The sequence below is a fragment of the Rhinolophus sinicus genome, chromosome 3, assembly GCF_057876585.1.
Source record: "Rhinolophus sinicus isolate RSI-liver-muscle chromosome 3, RSI-T2T, whole genome shotgun sequence".
Lineage (NCBI taxonomy): Eukaryota > Metazoa > Chordata > Mammalia > Chiroptera > Rhinolophidae > Rhinolophus > Rhinolophus sinicus.
In genome coordinates, this window is record NC_142503.1 from 89,728,718 (window position 1) to 89,752,452 (window position 23,735).

A 23,735-nucleotide genomic window follows, 5' to 3' on the forward strand; every position below is an offset into this window, starting at 1 on the left:
TGTATATTACATCCCCATGACTTGTTTTATACCTGGACATTTGAAACTTATTCCCTTCCACCTCCCCCAATCTTAATTTTTTCAATTACAGTTGATATGTAATCTTTTATATTAACTTCAGGTGTACAGCATAATGGTTAGACATTTATATAAGAACTGATCCCCCTGACGAGTCTAGTACCCACCTGGCACGACACATAGTTGTTACCATATCATTGACTATATTACCTGTGCTTTACTTTACATCCCCATGACTATTTTGTAACTACCAATTTGTACTTCTTAATTCCTTCACCTCTTCACCCTTTCCTTCAACCTTCCTCTCATCTATCCCCCTGATAAATCTAGTACCCATCTGTCATACATAGTTATTACAATATTATGGACTATGTATATTCCTTATGTTATACTTACATTCCCATGACTACTTTGTAACAACCAATTTGTACATCTTAATCCCTTCCCCCTTTTCAACCACCTGCCCAACCCCCATTCCATTTGGCATCATCAAAATGTTCTCGTATCTATGAGTGTGTTTCTGTTTTCTTTGTTTGTTATTTTATTCTTTAGATTCCATATATATGCAAAATCACATTGCATCTGTCTCTAGCTTTCTGACATACTCCACTCAGCACAACACCCTCCAGGTCCAACCATGCCGCCACAGATGGCAAGAACTCATTCCTTTCCATGGCTGAACAATAGTCCATTGTATATATGTACCACCTCCTTTTTATCTATTCTTCCATTGAGAGACACCCAGGCTGCCTCCATATTTTGGCCATTGTAAACAACACTGCAATGAACATGTGGATGCACACGGTCCCCTTGAAGTAGAGTTTTGGATTTCTTCAGAAAAATGCCCAGAAGTGGGATTACTGGGTCCTTCTTTGTCTCTTGTTATAGACTCTGTTTTGAAGTCTATTTTGCTGATATAAGTATTGCTACCTCAGCTTTTTTTTTTACTCATTTCCATTTTCATGAAACATCTTTTTCCATCCCTTTACTTTCAGTCTGTGTACGTCTTTCTAATTGAAGTGAGTCTCTTGTAGGCAGCATATGTAAGGGTTTTGTTTTGTTTTCTTTTGTGTGTGTGTAATATGACCTATTTCATGTTTATTAAGCTTTCTCCTTTTTATTATTAGTTTCAGGTGTACAAAATAATGTAATAGTTAGATATTTATATCCCTTACAGTGATAACTCCGCTCCCCCAATCTACTACCCCTCTGACATCATATATACCTGTTACAGTTCCACTGATTCTATTCCTTATGCTGTATTCCACATCCTGTGTATATATATATATATATATATATATATATATATATATATATATATATATATATATATAATTACAATTGACATTCATTATTATTCAGCTTTAGGTGTACAGTGCAGTGCTCAGGTACCTGCACCATCCCTGAGGTGGTATCCCTAATGAGACAAGTGTCCATTAAATCCCCTACAAATCTTTCCAACATTATTGATTATATTCCCCAAACTGTCTTTCATATCCCCATGGCAATCTTGTGGTTACCAATTTGTGCTTTCTAATCTCCTCACCTTCTCCTGCATCCCCACCCCCTCCCACCGAGCAACCCTCAGTTGTTTTCTATATCTCTGAGACTGTTTCTAATTAGTTTGTTCATTTATTCTATTCTTTAGATTCCACATATAAGTGAGATCATATGGTATTTGTCTTTCTCCATCTGACTTACTTCACTTAGCATAATGTTCTTGAGGTTCATCCATATCTTTGTAAATGGTAAGATTTCATTCTTCTTTATGGCCGAGTAATACTCCATTGTATAAATGTACCACAGTTTCTTAATCCAGTCGTCTACCGATGGGCGTTTCGGTTGTTTCCATGTCTTGGTTGTTGTGTATAGTGCTGCAATAAACATAGGGGTGCATAAATTTTTTAGAATTGGTGTCTTGGATTTCTCTGGATAGATATCTAAGAGTGGAATTGCTGGGTCATAAGGTACTTCCATTTCCAGTTTTTTGAGATACCACCATACTGTTTTCCATAGTGGCTGCACCAATCTGCAATCCCACCAACAGTGCATGAGTGTTCCCTTTTCTCCATATCCTCGCCAGCACTTGTTGTTTGTTGATTTATTGATGGTAGCCATTCTGACTGGGGTGAGGAGGTATCTCATTGTGGTTTTTATTTGCATTTCTCTAATTATTAGTGAGTTTGAGGATTTTTTTCATGTCTGTTAGCCATCTGTATGTCCTCTTTAGAAAAATGTCTCTTCTGTGCTCTGCCCATTTTTAATTGGGTTGTTTGTTTTTTTGGTGTTGAGTTGAATGAGTTTTTTTTATAAATTTTGGATATTAACCCCTTATCAGATGTACCATTGACAAATATCTTCTCCCATTCAGTGGGATGCCTTTTTGTTTTATTGATGGTTTCCTTTGCTGTGAAAAAACTTTTTAGTTTGATGTAATCCCATATATTTTTTTCTCTTACTTCCCTTGCCTAAGTGGCTATATCAGTAAAAATATTACTAAGGGTAATTTCTGCAAATTTTCTTCCTATATTTTCTTCTAGGAATTTTATGGTTTCAGATCTTACATTTAAGTCTTTAATCCATTTTGAATTTATTATTGTATATGGTGTAAGGAGGTGGTCCAGCTTCATTTTTTTTGCATGTGTCTGTCCAGGTTTCTCAGCAGCATTTATTGAACAGACTGTCTTTACCCCAATGTAAATTCTTGCTTCCATTGTGGTAAATTAAATGACCATATAGGTATGGATTTATTTCTGGGCTCTCTATTCTGTTCCATTGATCTACGTGTCTGTTTTTATGCCAGTACCATGCTGTTTTGATTACTATAGCCTTGTAGTATGATTTGATGTCAGGTACTGTGATACCTCCCACTTTGTTCTTATTTCTCAAGATTGCCATGGCTATTCACGGTCTTTTATGGTTCCATATAAATTTTAGGATTATATATTCTATTTCTGTGAAAAATGTCCTTGGTAGTTTGATAGGAATTATGTTGAATCTGTATATTGCCTAAGGCAGTATGGACATTTTAACTATATTAATTTATATATATATATATATATATATATATATATATATATATATATATATATATATATATAATCATAATGAAATGGCAATAACTACATTTATATCAACAATTAGTTTCAATATAAATGGATTAAGTGCTCCAGTGGCTGATGGATAAGAAAACAAGACCAAAAATAGTTTAAGTAACATGTGGGATAACATCAAGTGCAACAACATGCGTATCATAGGAATACCAGAAGGAGAAGAGAGGGAGCAAGGGATCAAAAACATATTTGAAGTATGATGACCGAAAACTTCCCTAACATGGTGAAGGAAATCAATATACAAGCCCAGGAAGTGCAGAGAGTTCCAACCAAGATGAACCCAAAAAGGCCCACGTCAAGACACATTATAGTTAAAATGGCAAAGGTTAAAGACAAAGAGAGAATCCTAAAAGCAGCAAAAGACAGACAGTGAGTTACTTACATGGGTGCTCCCATAAGACTATCAGCTGACTTTACTACAGAAACTTTGCAGGCCAGAAAGGAGTGGCAGGAGGTATTCAAAGTGATGAAAAAATGATAGCTTTGCTAGATGTTGTAATCTTGGTTGTAGTTCCTTGCTTTTCATCACTTTGAATATTTTGTGCCAATTCCTTTGGCCTGCAAAGTTTCTGTTGAGAAATCAGCTAATAGTCTTATGAGACCTTCCTTGTAGGTAAGTATCTGCTTGTCTCTTGCTGCTTTTAAAATTCTCTCTTTGTCTTTAACCTTTGGCATTTTAATTATGATGTGTCTTGGTGTGGGCTTCTTTGGGTTCATCTTGTTTGGACCCTCTGCACTTCCTGGGTTGGTATGTCTATTTCTTTCACCAGGTTAGGAAAGTTTCCCGTCATTATTTCTTCAAATAGGTTTTCAATTCCTTGCTCTCTTTCTTCTCCTTCTGGTACTCCTATAAAGCAAATGTTGATATGCTGATGTTGTCCCAGAGGACTCTTAAATTATCCTCATTTGTTTGGATTCTTTTTAATTTGTGCTGTTCTGATTGGGTATTTTTTGCTACCTTATCTTCTAATCGCTGATTCAATCCTCTGCTTTATCTAATCTATATTGAGTCCCTCTTATGTTTTCTTCATTTCAGTTGTATTCTCTGTTTCTGGCTCTATTGGCTCTATTTTTATGTTTCTTATCTCTTTGTTGAAGTTCTCACTGAGATCATTGAGCGTCCTTATAACCTGTGTTTTGAACTACGTGTCTGGTAGATTGCTTGTCTCCATTTTGTTTAGTTCTTTTTCTGGAGATTTGTTCTGTTCTTTTGTTTGGGACATGTTTCTTTGTCCCCTCATTTTGGCTGCCTCCCTGTGTTTGTTTCTATGTATTAGGTAGGACTGTGATGTTTCCCAGTCTTAGGAGAGTGGCCTCATGTAGTAGGTGTGCTGTGGGGCCCAGTGGTGCAGTCTTCCTTGTCACCTGAGCCAAGTGCTTCAGGTGTGTGTCCCCTGTGTAGGTTGCGTGTGCCCTCCTGTTGTAGTTGAGGCTTCAGTGCTGTTTGCACATCAGGGGAGGGATTGTCCTTCAGGCTGATTGGTTGTCAGGACTGACTGTGACTACAGTGGAGGAGCTGTTATTTAGGGGCTGACCCTATGGAGCAGGGTTTGCCTTTGCAGGGCTCTGGCTTCTGACCAGTCCTCAGAGGTGGCCAGGTGACATTCCAGCTCAGTTAGAAACTGGCCATCAGGAGTGCCAGCCCCAGGGCCTCCTGGATGGTGTCCCACCACAGGCCAAGTACAGCTACAGCCTGTGCCCTGCCCGAGGTCACCAGGTATGAGCCATAAAGCAATTCGCAGATGGCTGCTGCCCATGCTTGGTTTGGAGGTGCCTTGAGAGGCCAAGTTTTGAACTGATGCTAAGCTGTGAACTGGTGAAGGCTTGGGGCTGCTCAGCAAGACATATGGGACACACTAAAGCCAAATGCTGCTTGTTTCAGTTTTGTAAACCTTTAAGAGGTTTGAGAAAACTCTGCAGCATGAGCCAAGACCGGCCATTTATATGGAAAAGCCACTAAAAGTGGCTTGGGTGTGCCTGAAAGTTGGGTGCGACGGGGTCTCAAGGAATCACTAGGGTAGAGCAAATAGTGTTAGACAGTTTGATGGAGACTCAAATGTGGTGGCCCCCTGCATCTGCATGCCGGGAAGGGGGAGGGATCAACAAAGAAAAATGCATTCTGTCAGCACGTCTTTCTGGGAGAAAGCTGCCCCTATAGTCCTTGCTCTGAAGTCAGACAACTCAGTTCCTCCCTGTATGTCCCTGGCACCTTTTGAGATGCTGCCCCAGTACTGGAGCTCAGAGTGAGTCCATCAGTGAGTAACCTGTGAGGGCGCCCTCTAAAAGGATTGCCTGGGATTCTAGCCCCCCTGTCTCACCCAGCCAGAAGCTCTACTGTTTTACACAGCTAGAAGTTATGGGGACTTCTCTCCCCATCACCGGAACTCTGGGCTGGGAGCCTGGTGTGGGACTGAGACCCCTCACTCCTCCAGGGGGGACCTCCATAGCTGAGATATACCTCCCAATTTTTAATGGCCACATATGTGTGGGATCAACCTGTTCCACACCTCCCCACCTTGTACCAGTCTCGAGATGGCTTCTTCTGTATACACTTAGTTATAGGACTTTGGTTCAGCTAGACTTTATGCTATTCTCATTGATGGTTCTGTAATTTAGTTGTAATTTTAATGTGGTCATGAGAGGAGGCAAGTTCAGCATTTACCTACTCCACCATCTTGGCCAGAAATCTTGAGTGTCATTGTTTAATACATTGTCTGTGAATAAACTTTTATACATCTTGTTTTAGGAAAAGTTAAAGGTCCAACTGTGCAATGAGTGGTAAACAATCATTCATTCATGTGGTATTTGTTTATACAAGAAAGGTTTGGAGTGTATCTTCATGCCAAGGCATAGTATTTTACACAATAGATATAAAACTGGGGAAGACATAGTCCCTTCCTCAAGTTGCTCAATGTCTCCAGGGACAGATACCACTATTACTTCTGAAATCTAAAACGCCATTCCCCACCTTTTCTCCTTTGTCTAAAATGTCATATATACCCAATGTTGCCTCACTGTCTTTGGAATTTTTCAAGCATATGTGAATTCCCTATGCACATGTATTGAAATTTTAATTTCTTCTCTTAATCTGTTAATTTGATTATTAGCCCAGCTGCAAGAAGTTAGAAGGTGGGAAGAAAAGTATTAATTTTTTATTTTCTGCCCCCACGGTGTACAGATACCCACAAGTGACAGGGCTACATGAGGCCTTATCTAATCAGCATCAGCATTTCCTGGGATTTTGTTAGAAATGCAGAATTTCAAGTCTTACTCCAGACCTAATGAATCATAATTTGCATTTTAAAAAGATCCCCAAGTGATTTGTGCACACACTTAATTTTGAGAAGCAGTGATCACATGAACCTTTCTGACAGTAAAAAATGTAGTTAACTGTTCTGTACACGTACATTATGTTTAGCATACATAAGCCATATCCACTATCCTTCATTATTTGTACACACAAATATTTTGTGAGATGACAACGTGAAGCAGAGTTGTATCCCAGGGGAAATTCTAGAAGCAGTAAAGCTCCACCTGTAGGTATCATGGACCCTACATTTGAAACTAAGCTTTAATTCAGTTTGTAACAGGAGTAAATCGCAAATTATAATTTTGGTCATTTTTTAAATTTACCTTCAAAATATTTTATGATGGTTTGATTTTGACCCTTGGACACTATTTTTTTTTTTTTTTTTTTTTTTTTTTTAAATTAAATTTATTGGGGTGACAATTGTTAGTAAAATTACATAGATTTCAGGTGTACAATTCTGTATTACATCATCTATAAATCCCATTGTATGTTCATCACCCAGAGTCAGTTCTTCCATCACCATATATTCGATCCCCCTTACCCTCACCTCCCCCCCCACCCCCCCCACCCCCCTTACCCTCTGGCAACCACTAAACTATTGTCCGTGTCTATGAGTTTCTGTTTCTCATTTGTTTGTCTTGTTCTTTTGTTGTTTTTGGTTTATATACCACATATCAGTGAAATCACATGGTTCTCTGCTTTTTCTGTCTGACTTGTTTCGCTCAGCATTACTCTCTCAAGATCCATCCATGTTGTCACAAATGTTCCTATATCATCTTTTCTCACTGCCGAATAGTATTCCATTGTGTATATGTACCACAACTTCTTTATCCATTCATCTATCGAAGGACATTTTGGTTGTTTCCATGTCTTGGCCACCGTAAACAAAGCTGCAATGAACATTGGAGCACACGTGTCTTTATCTCTAAATGTTTTCAGATTTTTTGGGTAGATACCCAGGAGAGGGATTGCTGGGTCAAACGGCAATTCTATTCGTAATTCTTTGAGGAACCTCCACACTGCCTTCCATAACGGCTGCACCAGTCTGCATTCCCACCAACAGTGTATGAGGGTTCCTTTTTCTCCACAACCTCTCCAACATTTGTTACTATTTGTCTTGTTGATGATAGCCATTCTGACTGGGGTGAGGTGATATCTCATTGTGGTTTTGATTTGCATTTCTCTGATGATTAGTGATGTTGAGCATTTTTTCATATGTTTATTTGCCATTTGTATGTCCTCTTTGGAGAAATGTCTCTTCAAGTCCTCTGCCCATTTATCAATTGGGTTGTTTGCTTTTTTGTTGTTGAGTTGCATGAGTTCCTTGTATATTCTGGATACTAGCCCCTTATCGGAGGCACTGTTAGCAAAAATCTTCTCCCATTCAGTTGGTGGCCTCTTTATTTTGTCAATGGTTTCTTTTGCTGTGCAGAAGCTTTTAAGTTTCATATAGTCCCATTCGTTTATTTTAGCTTTTACTTCCATTGCCTTTGGAGTCAAGTTCATAAAATGCTCTTTGAACCCAAGGTCCATAAGTTTAGTACCTATGTTTTCTTCTATGCAGTTTATTGTGTCAGGTCTTATGCTTAAGTCTTTGATCCATTTTGAATTGACTTTGGTACATGGTGACAAATAGCAGTCCAGTTTCATTCTTTTGCACGTGGCTATCCAATTCTCCCAGCACCATTTATTGAAGAGGCTGTCTTTGCTCCATTGTATGTTTTTAGCTTCTTTGTCAAAAATTATCTGTCCATATTTATGTGGTTTTATTTCTGGGTTCTCAATTCTATTCCATTGGTCTATGTGTCTGTTTTTCTGCCAATACCATGCTGTTTTGATTATTGTGGCCCTGTAGTACAGGCCAAAGTCAGGAAGTGTGATACCTCCATTATAGTTCTTTTTTCTTAAGATTGCTTTGGCTATTCGACCCTTGGACACTATTATATGTGACAGTAACTCTTAATTATAAAATGTTTGAAAATACATAAAATATCAAGGACTTATTTTAGTATCATGGAAATAACTGAACCTTTGGGTCCCATGTACTCAGAAAAGTCAGGCAGGTAATAATCTAGCTAATAATGGAAGATTTCTTTAGTGTTTTTTTTTTCTTGCTTCAAGAAACAATATATAATGAAACTACAATAATAATATTTTAAATGTTTCATATCCATTTATGTTCAACAATGTTCAGAAAAACAAATCACATAATACTATCCATTAATTTAACATTTACATTAAATCATCTGTATTATTTAACAAGTGAAGAATTATCACAGTTATATGTTATAGGTAAATTCATTTTTAAAATTCATTTATTTAAATAAGTAAAATGAATGTCCTGATTTATGAATGCAAAGTCCCAGGCAGGGTCAGAATTCCTTATGATATCTCTATGGACTAAAGTTTAAATTATAAATTAATGATTTATCCAAAAATTGTGCCAAAGCACAGGTAGTCAACCCCTACTTTAGGCTTTAGCAGCTAAGTGGTCATACTACTTTGTTGTGATGTTTTGATGAGACATAAACAGGACATGAAACAAGCCAAGGCAGGTTTTTCAGGATTAATTTTTAGGACAAATCCACTTCTAGACAAATTCACTACTTTCAAGGCTCAGATTTGTCATTCTAGAAATTTGGAGCAATCTGTAATAATTTAATGACATAACTTATCCCATGTTTATATCTGATCTCTCCAAGTGGCTTCAAAGTCCCTGCAGGGCAGAAACTTTGCACAAGTCTACTTATTCATCTGTTTGAGGGCGCTGTCATAATCTGGCAGAAATTCAGAAGTTCTTTTCCCAGTATTGCAGGACAAAGCTTCAAGGATGGGCAAGGAAATTAAAGGTAGAATGCAAATTCATAAATAAGGGAACCCTTTACAGTATAGGCAAACTTAGCTCCAGAAAATATCTACCTATGTAACTAATATGGAATCTAAAAGAGAACGTCAAGTACTATGAGGGCAGTACAAGCATTTTTCATCACATCCTAGCAAGAGAAGCTGTAGGTTCTGTCTGCTCACCAGCTGATTACCAGTCTGTCTCTGGGTTGTGTTATGCACTCTGATAATGATACACTGATTTTCTTAGCGCTATCTCCCTTTCTCCTGTAATGTAACTTTTGCCTTCATCTGTAGTATGTCAAGTGCTTCCATCTGCCCTCACTGATATCACTGAATGGTATATTTCTGTGTTCCCAATGTCATTTTTGGTGCTTTGTACACAGAAGTTAATTGAGAAAGGCTAGTTGCCTCACATTTAAAAAGTAATTGAGGAAGTAATTAAGTGAGAAAAGGAAAATAGGGCAGGATAAATAAGACGGAGCCATGGATAAGATGGGATTACAAATTGCCTATGGTAAGCTCCTATGTACCGGCAAAAGATAGCCCACAATTTGGCTCTGAAAAGTGTCAACATTCAATGCAGGAAAAAAAATCAGTTACATGATTTGCAGTATATCTCGGGGAAAAGCAAACTATTAATAGTAGCTTAGGAGAAATCCAGCTATTCTTGGTACCAAGAGAGAAGAGAAATTTCCCTTGAGGGCCGAGGAAAAGGACACTATGTGACATATGGACAACATCTTAAGATTTCCCAAGTAAATAAGCTTAACGGATTTTAATGCCCCTTTAATGTTAGCTGATGTTAGGTAACAAAGCACAATTCAAAAAAGCTGATTCTGTGAAGGAAGAAAAGAGTGTAGTTTAAGTATTCAGCTCTCTTAAATTCTGGTTTAATATAGGACAAAATTCAAAGTACCTAGAGCAGCACTTTCCAGACCTTTTGCCATGCCATGCAGGCTGATAGTTATGTGAAAAGTCCATTCCCAGATCTACCTGGATTGTCACTCATTTCTCTCCTCTTAAGATAATATATCTTATCGTGGTACATTGCAAAAATGGCCACAAAGGTAAAACAGAAAAGATAAAATACCAGGAATACACTTTGCAGTTTCTCCTGTCAAGAAGTTGAGTACTTCCGCACCTTTTGAATTTGGGCTGGCCTTGTAGCTTGCTTTGACTAACAGAATGTGGCAGAAGTGACTTTTGAGCCTAGGTATCAAGACCCCTTGTAACTTCTCTTTTGCTTTTGGAATCTGCCATCACCAAGTGAGCAAGTCTGAGTGAGCCTGCTGGATGAAGGGAGGCATGTGACTCAGCTGCTTCCTGTCACTCCAGCTGACACAACCAATCCCCAGAACTGCTTAGCTTACCAGCAGCTCACCACAAACAAAAGAAGGAGCCCAGCAGAAGAGCCACCCAGATAAGCACAGACCAAATTGTCAATCCACAGAGTCATAAGCTAAATAACTTTTTGGGTTTTTTTTAAGTCACTAAGTTTGGGGGTGGTTTGTTGTACAACAAAAGCTAATAGATATACTTTTAAAAAGTAAATCAACCGCTTCACAATTTAACAAAAAGACAAAACAATATATGTGCAAACCTATATGAAGAAATATTTAAAACACTCCCAAGGATCCAAAATTAGGCTTTTTTTTCTACAAATGAAAAGACATACCATGTTCTTGGATAGAAAAATCAACTTTGTATGGCTGTTAATTCTCCCTAAATTAATATAAATTAAAAATGACCTCAATACAAATTTCATTCTGGAACAAGAAAAACTGAATCTGAAGTCAATTTGGAAAAAATAAAGAAGCAATAATACTTTGAAAAAGAAACACAATTGTGGGCATTTGCCCTAAGAGATATTAAAACCAATTATTAATCCTCAATAAATTAAAACAACATGGTATTAGCAAATCCATAAACAAATAGACCAATGCAACAGAATAGAAAATCTAGAAACAGACCACAAAACATACACATTTAATGTATGATAAAGGCATAATCACAAACCAATGGGGGGGAAAGTTAGACTTTTTCATAAATGTTGGGACAACTGGGTAGTGATTTGGAAAAAGATAAAGTTGGATCTATACTTCACACTATACACCAAGAAAATTCTGAATGGATCAAAGGACCCAATGTTTCAAAGTGAAACTATGCAAAGTTCTAAATGTAAGGAGTGAAACCATACAAATACTACCATGTTTCCCTAAAAACAAGACCTAGCCGGAACATAAGCTCTAATGCGTCTTTTGGAGCAAAATTAATATAAGACCCGGTATTATATTATATTATAATTATATAAGACCCGGTCTTACATTAAAATAACTTTTGCTCCAAAAGACGCATTAGAGCTGATGGTCCGGCTAGGTCTCATTTTCGGGGAAACACGGTACAATGCACCAAACATACTGAAGTGTCAATTTAAGCCTCTCCAGCTCAAAGTCTCCCTGGAGATAGCAGGGGAGTTTCTGAATTTTTTTCATTCCCATAAGGTAGACCACAGCGCTAGCAGGATAGTCTCAAAACCCATCCTGGATTGAGTGAAAATTCATCCCACACACTAAAAAAATAATTCTCCAGGGGTATCCAAGGATGTGTGCCTTCTGACTCATAGAGTGGAGTCGGTGAGCCTCATTTTGGCGACGCGTGAAAGAGAGGTGATAGTCTTATCCTGTCGAACAGCTTTGTAAACGGATACAAAAATAAGAAATTATTAAGGATGAGATCCCCTTAGCTGACTCCCCTTTCTTCACAGGTATGCAGGGCTACCCCTACTTTCCCCAGTCAGGAGGGCAATGGACTTCCCCACACACCGCCTTTAAGCAAGAGGCGCCCAAGGAAACGCCTCCCTGCCCTCCCGCGTTCGGATAGGCCCGCGAAACTGAGGCTGCATGAAGAGCCATGGCTCTATTGGTTAGCAGGAATGGTCCGCGCGGGACTTCCTGGGATATGTAGTCCCGGGAGCCGCTGGCTCCCGCGATTCGCGAGTCTGAGGACGGAGATTTCGGCCCAGAGAGCTGACTGCGGTGGTAAAGAGGTGGGTGTGTCTGGAGAAAGGGTGCAGGGGTGGTGAGATTCAGGTGAAGAAACCGAAAGGTCCAAAATTGAAGAGAAACGAGTGTTGCGATCTCGCAGAAAGGCACGGACCTACTTCGAATTGGGGCGCAGAATGTTGAGGGTGGGGGAGCGCAAGTTCCACGGCCAATCAAATACTAGCAACTGTTGCCTTAGCAACGGCTCTGGACATTTAAGGCTCTGCACACTGTCCGCACTCTAAGGAAAGGGGAGGAGCCCAGTCTGTTTAAATGGCCTTGGGGTTGGGTGGGGAAGGAAGGTACCTCCGTTTTCTCCGCCGATCTAGTGACGCTGACCCTGCGGTTCGGTGGGCTGGGAACAGCCCAGTTTCGGGAGGTAGGACTGGGATCCCGGGTCGGCGCCCCATCTCCCCGCTGATTGGCCCTCAGCCCCTCCGGGGCGGGGCCTGGGGCGGGCACCTCCCACCCGATACGAGGAGAGGACCTCCGGGGTTCCTAGAGAGGACCCGGAAGTGCTCTCTGGGGTGGGATTTTTGGCTCAACCCGGTTGGACTGTGAAAGCTTGGACTTGCTTACTTCCGGCGAGGAAGTGTTGTGAACTGTGGGGTTCGGTTTTCTCTCGGTTTGTAAGAAGAAACCCGTCTTCTGAACCTTGATTGCGGGAGCTTGGTCTTCCAGGAGAGCTCCCCGAGACTGGGGCCTTGAAGAAAGAAATGGGCTTTGTGTCCAGGCGGTAGTCCTGTCCCTAACCTTGACCGGGCCGGTCTCCGTGTCTACCGGGTCAGGGTCGATTCCAAGGAATCCAGGTCCAGATATGTACTTACAAACCTGCTTCCCCTCGGGACCAATGAAGTCTCCCGTTGGTCTGTCAGGCTCCTGTGGCTTGAAGGACAGGACCAATTTTGACCAGTGTGATGTTTTTGACCCACGTTCTGACTTAAGTTTGGCTTATGGTAGAGAGAAGGAACTACTGCGTCTGGACTAGTTAGTAAGTCTTGTCCTTTTATTTATATGAAATTTAATGTTCTTTACTACTAAAATTGTGTTGGTTGGTCCTGATGTCAGATTTTTATGGCTCTCATTTCCATTTTTTAAAAGTTAGAAATACTCTCTATTAACTATTGTATGGGTGGAGTGACGGCTGCCTTGTAGTCCCTATTTTTAAGTCAATTACTCTGTTGAGTTGCCCTCTTCAGTATAGATGACCTCTTTGTCATCTCTTTGCTAATAATGATTTCCAATACATCAGTAGGTTGTACACTAATGAAAGCGTCCTTCAGAAGATCTTAAAGAGCAGAAAACATTTGATCAGTGTAACACAGCTAACCTGGAGAGACATCCCTCTGGAGTTGGAATGATAATGACAGAATCTGGGGAAGTTACAGACTTGGACCCTCCAGCCGAGACTTCACAAGAGCAAGAAGACCTTATAATAGTAAAGGTGGAAGAAGACTGCACCTGGATGCAGGAGTACAATCCGCCAGTATTTGAGACTTTTTACCAGCGCTTCAAGCATTTCCAGTACCATGAGGCATCAGGCCCCAGGGAGGCGCTCAGCCAGCTCCGGGTGCTCTGCTGTGAGTGGCTGAGGCCGGAGATCCACACCAAGGAGCAGATCCTGGAGCTGCTGGTGCTGGAGCAGTTCCTCACCATCCTGCCTGAAGAGTTCCAGACCTGGGTGAGAGAACATCACCCAGAAAACGGAGAAGAGGCTGTGGCTGTGGTAGAAAATATACAGAGAGAACTAGAGGAACGCCGACAACAGGTGAGTGGAGACAGAGCAATGAGGAAAGAGAGGAAGAAAGTTAGGAGCTGCTGAGCAGGGGTGAGATCTTTAGCGCTCTGGTGCTTCATTCATATTCTTTTGTTCTCCTGGGATTAGGTACACTGTGGAGATTTCCTGCCACTCCAGCAATGAGAAGCAGTATCCAGTGTGTTAACCTGGAGAAGACAATCTGCGATTTTATTTATTTTTAAAATTACTGTATTTATTTTTTGAGTGACATGATACAAAATTCAAAAGGTACATAAGGTTGTAATGAAAAGTAAGTTTCCCTCCCACCCCTAACTCCCCAAGCTGCCTAGTTCTCCTCACCAGAGACAACCGTTGTTACATGATACATGTATATCCTTACAGAGATATTCTCTACTCTCTATATAAGCATATATGTACATGACATGCTTAAGAAAAACAAATGTTTTAAAATCACTGCACATTTCTGCCTCTTGCTTTTTTCTTATATCTTGGTTTGTTCCATGTTAGTGCAGATAGAGCAGCCTCACTCTGAAACTGCATTATATTCCATTGTATGGATGTACCATAATTGAACTCCTGTTGAGGGCTATTTAAGTTGTTCCTTTAGATTATTTCTGAAGTTTTACTATAAACAGCTTTGCTGCAATTAATATCCTTTATGTACATCATTAATTGTAGAATGAATGCTGAGAAGTCCAATTGGCTCAGAGGCCATATGCATTTGTAATTTTGACAGCTGTTGACAGATTGTCCTCCATAGAGGTTATACCAATTTATATTCCAACAGTAATGTATGAGAGAAATTTTTTGCCCACAGCCTGATGACACAATGTTATCTTAACTTTTTGATTATTGCCAATCTGAAAGATGCAGTATTCCATTTTGGTGCGATTTTAATATGCATTTATCTTACATGAGTGAGTTTGACCATAGTACAAGTTTTAAAGGGCTATGCCTATACCTTTTTTTGTGAATTATCTGTTCATATTATTTACCTATTAGAAAAAGTAAGCACTGTGTCTGTCGTCTATGTTGCAAGTGTTGTTTTCCCACGTTGTTGTTTGTCTTTGCTTATGGAGATTTTTGCTTTGCAGGGTTTTAAAATTTCTATGCAGTCAGTTTAAATCTTTCAATTTATGGTTTTTGGGTTTTGTGCTTTACTTAGAAAGGCCTTAACACTACAATATTATAAGAGAGTTTTTTTCATAGTTTCTTCTTCATTTTTTTTTTTTTTTTTTTGTACTTTTAAGTTATTGATCCATCTGGAATTCCTTTTGGTTTACGGTGTTTGATATGGTTACAACTGTATTTTTTTCCAGCTGTCTACCCAGTTGCCCCAGCAACGTGTATAGGAACCCACCATTTTCCTCTCTGAATAAAATGCCATTTTTATTACATACCAAATTTCTGCGTGTGTTTGGGTCCATTTCTGGTCTTTTTATCCTATTTTATTGATCTTATTGTCCATGTATCAGTATTTTAATTATTTCAGCTCTATCAAGGGCTTTGGTATTTGTTAGGGCAACCCTTCCTTCTTCCAAATTATTTTTCAATATTTTCTTTTTTTCTTACGAACTTGAGAATTACTTATTTTGTTTTCACTACCCCAAAAATCCTATTGGTATTTTTGTTTGGATTCCATTAGATCATATGTTAATCTAGAGAGGAACCAAATCTTTATGTTGTTACGTCTTCTTGTACTTTGTTACTCATTTTTAACCTGACCCTCTACGTTCCTCTTGTTGCTAGGCTCATCATCTCTTAAACTTTCATTTTCCTTTCATAGCAAAGAAACAAAACACATGGGATCGTAGGGGTACAAGAGTTTGAAGTTAGAGAATTTCCCTCTTCTTCAGAGCAATTGCACTTCAGTGGAAGGTATCAGTCTCATTCATTATCCTTCACCTCTGGGTAAGGGGTATTTCAACATTTTAGAACAGCCTTAAGCTCCTCAGCTGGTTAGCTCACTCCATGAGGCAAGTGGGCAGTGGAGAGAGTTGCTGATGACCTGCAGCCAGACCCTGCAGCTCTGCGGAATAATCGTCCTGCAGGCGGGGATGTTCGAACCTTTGTCTCGCTTTACAGAAAGTAAAGGTTCATGGTGACATCTAATTATTATAGTTATTCCTTTTTAAAACCTAATTTAGGATTTAATAGATGAACTATTTCCTATTTTTCAATAGTAATAAATATTCAAAAGCATAGGTTAAAACGAAAGCAATTTTTTAATGGAGGATTTACAGCAGATATTACACGTTTACCTCTCTCAGTGTGATATGCAGCCCATCTTTGGAAGGGACAGAGAAAAATCATTTCTTAGTGGTCATGAGGATTTGAGGCCCAGAGAGGGGGTTTCCCAACACAGCACACTTTGTCTTTCTCTCTGCCTACCTTCTGTATCCCCGACATTGTTCCTCAACTTTATCTCCAGACAGTTCGTGTCCCAGGCTTTATCCTTACCCCTCCTCCTTGGTTTCTCTGTCCTAGTCTTAGGGGACATCAACGGCTGCTTTGATTCTTTGGTGCCTACGTGCTTTTTGACATAATTGGCATCATCTTAACTCTTGTTCTGAGTGTGCACACAAGACCATAGATTTCCATGCGAAGTGATATTTGCCACAACTGTTTGCAGCTGCCTCTTAACGTAACTCCTGTACCACATTTTGCCAGTACTAGGACAGTTAAAATCTAGAGTGTTCTGAAACATGAGGGGGGAGGGAGATGACGATTCTATCTTGTTACCTGCTAGGATGCCTCTGTGCTAGTGGCACCTTCCAGAATAGGCAGATTCTAGAGACTGGTTGTGGCAGAGTACTTGTATGTACCCTAGGGTTGAGGAAGAGCCCAGAACAGAAAGATGGAGGATTGCAGCACGTTGGACATGAATTAGCTCCAGTTTTGGTGTTCTGCTAGGGGACCAAGTGTGGCTTCCTGAGTCCTACAATCGACCCTTCCAACCTCCTTTCTCACCTCTCTCCCGCCTTCGCTGAACTTGACTCACACTGATCTTCTTAGGATTCCTTGACTGTGCCAAACACATGCTTTCTGCCTGAGAGTCCTTGCTTATGCAGTTCTGTCTGCCTGCAACACTTCTTACTTTTGTCCTGGCTGGCGTCTTTCATCCTTTAGGTGTTTACTTAGGTGACACTTCCTCAGAAAAGTCTTCGCTGGCCAGCCAATCCTAAGTAGGTCTTATCTATTCTGTCTCATGACACCACTTTCTTCTCCTTTCTCAAATATAACACAGTTTGTAATTATGTATTTGTATGTTGATATGTTTAATGGAAGTCGTCTTCAACTAGACATAAACCATGTTTGTTAAGTCATTGTATAATCAGTGTCTGGCTCATTATAGACTCACATTAAATATTTGGTAAAGGGGTGAATGAAAGAATAATGTGAGTTTATTGGACTCTTTAATAGCCTTCTCAGTAATGTACTGATTGGTGTGGTTGTGGTTGTTAGATTGTGGCATGTCCTGAAGTCCTTTCTCAGAAGATGGTGCCACCAGGAGCCGTGCAAGAGTCCTTCAGTCAGCCGCTCCTGTCTCTGGACCCCCAGCCTGAACAAACGCCACAGAAGCCTGATCATCTGGAGGAAAATGGTGAGGCTCTCTAATTCAGTGAAATAGATGTGGCTAGAGAGTGGGTGCCCTGGCCACGTGGGTAAGCGGTGTCTGTAACAGAGAGACTTCAGGCTGGGCAGCGTCTCTGCCCTCAGCAGTATCTGGAGGCTGGGAAGGGCGGGGACCTAGAATTGAGTCCCTGGTGTTAAAAGAGAGGTCAGCTTATAGGATGTCTAGGAACTGTACCACAGTTCTGTTCAAAAGCTAGAATGCAGATGACAACTATACAGGTACTGTTAAAAGAGCTACAAAATTGTTTTAGAAAAGTATCATATTGTTTTACAAGCGTTCTCAGACTCTACCTCATAGATTTTGTTGTCTTGATGCTTATATAAAGAAAGCTTTCCAGTTCCTAATTGCATTCGTTTCTGGCTACTCATTCACATTGACATCTTATTTCAAGCAGTGCTTCACAATGACCTTTAGAGCATTTGTTCTTTCTCTTTCTCACCTTCCCTCCCTTTATTGTTTTATTAATCTGTATTAGATAACATCATGGAGGGATTATGAACAGCTAAGTGTCTTATTTATGATGCTATATATCCACAAGTGTGTAATCTCTAATCAGAAGCTCTTGTTATCAGATATATTTTAGAATTCCGCATTTTTCAGATTTAGTAAGGCAATATGATTCATATGCCATATATTACACTATCAACAGGATTTGAGGTGGTACTCCATAATCACATACATTAATATTTCGACAGTGACGTATGCATATTTACAGTAAGATTAAATAAAATCTTTGAATAGCTTCATCTATGTTCTGGTCAGGTTTTGTTGTCAAATTAGTTCAATGCCTAACTTAATGAAAGAAACAACCTTTGATATTTAGAACTTTGGGATTTCAGAATTGTGAGTCAGGAATCGTGAACTTGTATTTCCTGTTTGGCCCCAGGCTTTCTTCTAGGTTCCCTTTAGTGGTCAGGTCTTTCACATGACATGTCCCATGGGTCTAATCTTTTCCAGCTTTCCCTTCACTGTGGTGATAATAACAAAAGCAGCAGCAGCAGCAGCAGCTATTAACTCTATGGTACTTACTACGTATGTGTCAGAAATTGCTCTAAGCTTTACTTACAGGAATTCATTAAACCTTCAGTGTATCAGGAAGAGAAGTCTTCACTGTCACCATCTGCCAGTAGGTCCTTTCTGTTTATTTATTTTAATATTTAAGTCATTTTATATGTAATTTACAGAAGAAGAATCAAAAGATAATGAAAACAAATTTTTAAAGAAATTTTAATAAGAATTAAACCTTTGTGTATCAGGTATATTTTGATAATGGAAACAACATAAAAATGAAAGAATACTGCCATACAATACTGTCCTTTTCGCAAAATGGGATGGTCCAGAATCTTGTAAAGTATTATGTGATGAAGTCCTTCATGTTGAATGATTCACTGGATGAGATGGTCATATTCCTTTTATGAAATTAGAAATAAAGTGTTTATCATTGATTCTTGAGTTTGAGAAAATTCATCTAGGATATTATCATTTGTAGACTCATTCTAAGATTCCCCTTATACTTTCAGTTTCATCGTTTTCATTAGAGAGCACACTGTTCCCTGTCTCTCCATCATTTTCTCATTCATCTAATAGTGAAATGTTTTCTGCTGCAAATTTTTTTCTCTTTTCCAACATGGGTGGGAAATGAAAAATTCTGAATTCTCAGCTATGCTCAATGAAAGCTAAAAGCTGGTGTCAACAGTCTTATACCATCTTGAAGATGATGCAAAACTCTGGGCAATGCACTTAATACTTAGGAAATAGTGAAGAATGATGATGTATTTCAATATTGCGTGATCCTAAGTATTTCCTTTCTTTTACCATTTTCTTACTATTTTAGTCTTTTATGCTCTCATTAGGAATAATTAATGAATAATGATAGTAAAAATGAAATAATTCCTAGAATGATGAAATAGAAAAATGTTTCATGATATAGGAAAAATAAAATCACTCAGATCCCAAAATGTATCCTGGATGTGTAAAAGGGTCCAGCAGATCCATGTGGAGATTACAAGATAGAATGAGTTTTACTCTATTTTTTAATAATACTAAAATGAATTTTCTTTTTGTTCTTCAGAAGGCCTGTAAAGGAATATAAGTCATGTAATTCTAGTCTTTAAAAATAGTTAAAACTGTTCAAAGCAGGAACCCAAAACCCCAAATTGTTTACTAGGCCTGGTTGGCAAGCAGAGGGTTAATGCGCACACTAACCCAGTGGAATGAATAGATATTGCTGTTACCCTCATGTTAGAAATTAAGAAGCTGAGGCCTAGAAAGGTTAAGTAATTTGTTCAGGGTCGAAAAGTTAGTATGACAGAGCTTGCATTTTAACCTAAGCAGTCTGGCTCTAAATCTACACTTTTATCCCATTCTGAGCCAGCCTGCCTTTGCTTTACCATCAATCCCTCCCAAGTAGCAGAATCTTATCCTCCTTAAACCATGTCATCTTCCCTCCACGTGCAGAGTCTCATTACATCAGGTTACTCTTTTTGTCTGTTTCTAGGTGCTGCTTCTCTTCTCTGCCTGTTAGCCAGATCCTAGCCAGTTTCTTTATTTTAACAAAATTACTATGGTTTTTTTGTTTGTTTGTTTTTAATACTCTGGGGGAAGCTGTATTCCTCATGCCTTTCTTTGATAGCACTGAGGGCTGGTCTTCTGCCCCTGGGACTCTTGAGCTTGAGAGGGGCTAGTCATTTACTTGAAAGCTAAAGAAACAACAGGTTTCACAGGAACTTCAAAAAATAAGTGGAATTATTTGAAATGTAATTCTTATAATAATCCCAATTACAATTGGAATGTAGTCGGTAATCAAAATTACTGTTTGAGCATAGACTACATTCATCCCTTTCTTCAAGTCGTCTTTTGACTCTTTAGCCACGCTCCTGGTTTCAGACCCTGTCTCTGTTTTTGGCTTTCATCCATAACCATTGTCTCCTCCTTTTTGTGTCGTTGCTCATTACTTCCTGTTCCTTGGACGTAAGCAAGCTATATATGCTGCATACATCTCCAGAACTGGGGAAACCATAGCAAGGTGTAAACCATGGGGTTAAAAGTTAAAACCAAGTGGATTTGTCCAAATTGGGGCACACGTAGACAGTGAGATCAGGGTACACCATGAATCTTGGACAAAGAACAAGCAGAGGTGACAGCAGAGAGTCAGATGGTCACCAGCTCTAGAGAATAGACCCTCCAGGCATTGCACATTATTCACTCTGCCTGCAAAGCACTCTTATCCTTACCTCACCCACCCATACTTCCTGTAGGAAGGCTTTCCTGATGCTCCCACCTCCCGCTCTCCACGCAGGTGTCCCTGCCTCTGTGTTCCTATGGGAACTAGAGTTAACTTCAAGTATAGTATTCTTTACCCTATTCTGGAAGTAAGTAAGGCTTATGTGTCTGTCCTCCCCATTAGACAGTGAAGTTTTGGGAGGCAAGAATTGCTTTATCTGCCTATTCCTATAACACACAGAGTAGACTTAATAATACATACTGATTGGCTGACTATAAAACAACCACAGTAATTCCTTAAAGGGAGAGAATGTGGGCTAAGGCCTTGCTAATCAAAGTGTGGTTCAAGGAGCAGCACTACCAATAGCACCCGGGAGCTTGTTAGAAGTGCAAAATATGGGGGCCACCCCAGACTTATTGAGCCACAATCTGCCCTGTACCAAGGCCCCCAGGTGAATTGTTTACACATTAAAGCTTGAGAAGCTCTGGGTTCTGGGCAGGGCTTCAGCTCCATGGACGCTGTGGGACTTGGGTTATTCTTTGAGATGACTAGGTTCAATCTGGCAGAGTAGAGTGCATCCTTATAGGGCGATGGCACAATCTGAAGTCAGCAGCAGGGATTCGCCTGACCAAAATAGGGAGTCCAGTGTTTTGGGGAGAAGGGTGAGTATAGGGTAGGTGGGGGAGGGACTGGAATGTTGAGAGTCTTGAGAGCCAAGCAGAAGAATTTGGCCTTGATATATCAGGGTTCCATTGTGGATTCTTAAGCAAAAGCGGAACATGATGGCAACCGGAACTGGGCAAAGATATTCTCACTGACACCTCTTTTTCTCCCCCCTCAGCCCTTCCTGCTCTCCAAGTTTCTCCCCTTCCCCTGAAGGACAGCCAGGAGCTGACAGCCTCACTTCTCTCAGCTGGGTCCCAGGTGAGCTGGCGTCCCTGTGCCTGCTATGAGGACCCATGTCTATTCTTGGACAAGTAGCTGCCTTAATCCTGAATCTTTATCAGGAGTTCTGTCTCTCTAATTGGAGACCAGGCCCATCTTGGGTTCATACTTCAGTAACTTTTTCGTTCTACCCAGTACTCCCCTAACCTCTTTGAAGAGTAGTCCCTCCCTCTACTTCTTTCCTTAACGCTCACAGTTCTTCCCCTCACTCCAAATTTGAACATAGGGAATGGGAATTTAGTGGAGGTCTCGTGTTTCAGAAGTTGGTGAAAATTGAAGATGTGGCTGATATGGCTGTTTCCTTCATCCTGGAGGAATGGGGACATTTGGACCAGTCCCAGAAGTCCCTCTATAGGGATGACAGGAAGGAGAATTATGAGAGTGTTACTTCCATGGGTAAGACTTGTTTCGTCTGCATGGATTAGGACATCTTAATTTTGTTTTAAAGAATATTTCTAGTACATCTTATAAAAGCATGTATGTTTTCATTGTTATGACTTTGCTTATTTTTTTCTGTGAAAGAGTAAATCTACGTGTTTTTTTTTTCCATTCAGCTTATTCTGATTCTTTCCATCATAATAAGGGTATGACTAAAGACTGATAATACTTGGGGGATAGTATCTGTGTGCCAGCAAATTCTATCTTTTTACTGCTTTAAAGTAAAAGAGCGTAAAACTAACAAGTTTGAATTTTAACAGATCTGTAGTAGTTATTGTATTCTATTCCTTGACAAATTGAATAATTCTTAACTGAGTAATTCTCATGTGTGAAAGCATCTCAGACTTTGCTGAATAACTGTTTATTATAGTTATCATTACAACATCTCAATAGCATTCATTCTTTTCTTTCTAATGCATGGATGGCTAGTTGTTCACTCTGTTACCATTCTTAGATCACTGGTACCTATTTTTTGATGTTTGCCCTGTTGGCATCTACACTTTACATGTCGTATCCCTTCTTGAATTTTGCCCCCCCAAATGAGATTTTTGCACCTATTTCTAACTAAGTTATGAACCTGGAAACTAATATTTGATTGTGCTGTCTGGATCAATTATAAAAATTTCAGCACTATAGCAAAATTTTGCAGCTTATAGCTTTTAGCTTCTTTTGAATGAATTCTTTTAGAAGAACCACTATATGTCAGGCACATTGGTAGACTTTAGATGAAATACTTGATAATGCCAGATTTCTTTTGAAAAGCATTATACCAGTTTATGTTATCTAAGGGATTTTATTCATTCACAGGCTTTTATTTAAAAGTATAAAACTGACTCTTGCTCTTTTAAAGTTTCCATTTCTTTTGTTACTATTTATATCTGTATATATTTGTATTCCTTTTCATTGATTTATTTGTACATGCCCCCTGGTTATTTATCTATTGAGATCTAGTGGTCTTTCAAGGAATTATTTATGTCGTGTATTTAATGCAATATTTTTCATTCTCTTTTTAAATTAAATTCAAAAACCTCACTTGTCTAATTTGAGTCTATTAGTATTGTTTTCTTTTTCTATTACTTTACAGGTATTTGATGGGTTTCAGAGTTGGAGGTTATTGGCACAGTTCTTTTGTATACCATTGTCCAAGCAGTTTTAAATTCTTGCTTTCTGATTTTTTTCTTTTCATTATCTATTATTACTCTTACACTCAGTATACTCTTCTACATTAAGAACATGTTCAGTGGTTTCTGCCTTTTTCATTTCTATGGGAAGAAAATAATCAAATGAATCTTGGAAATGAATCTTGGAAACAGCTGTTTCCATGGAGTGGCTTGAGATGTTTGGGAACGAGACACAGTTCATTGAAGATTGCAAAGGAGAGGAATTTGAGAAAGTTCTTATAGA

At 39.4% G+C, this 23,735-nt stretch overlaps 1 protein-coding gene across 10 annotated transcripts in view; it reads left to right on the forward strand.

The window, feature by feature from the left end:
• Positions 1 to 12,126: 12,126 nt before the first annotated feature.
• Positions 12,127 to 23,735, forward strand: part of ZKSCAN5 (zinc finger with KRAB and SCAN domains 5) — a 38,123-nt gene continuing 26,514 nt past the window's right edge. Inside the window, exons 1-6 of one of the 10 annotated variants that reach the window (XM_074328501.2) lie at positions 12,832 to 13,320; positions 13,582 to 14,097; positions 14,215 to 14,377; positions 17,554 to 17,692; positions 21,790 to 21,872; positions 22,154 to 22,289. In XM_074328501.2, the coding sequence (XP_074184602.1) occupies positions 17,587 to 17,692; positions 21,790 to 21,872; positions 22,154 to 22,289 (325 nt within the window). In that variant the 5' untranslated portion in view covers positions 12,832 to 13,320; positions 13,582 to 14,097; positions 14,215 to 14,377; positions 17,554 to 17,586. The other 9 variants (XM_074328502.2, XM_019718335.3, XM_019718338.3 and 6 more) reach the window with 9 other exon arrangements.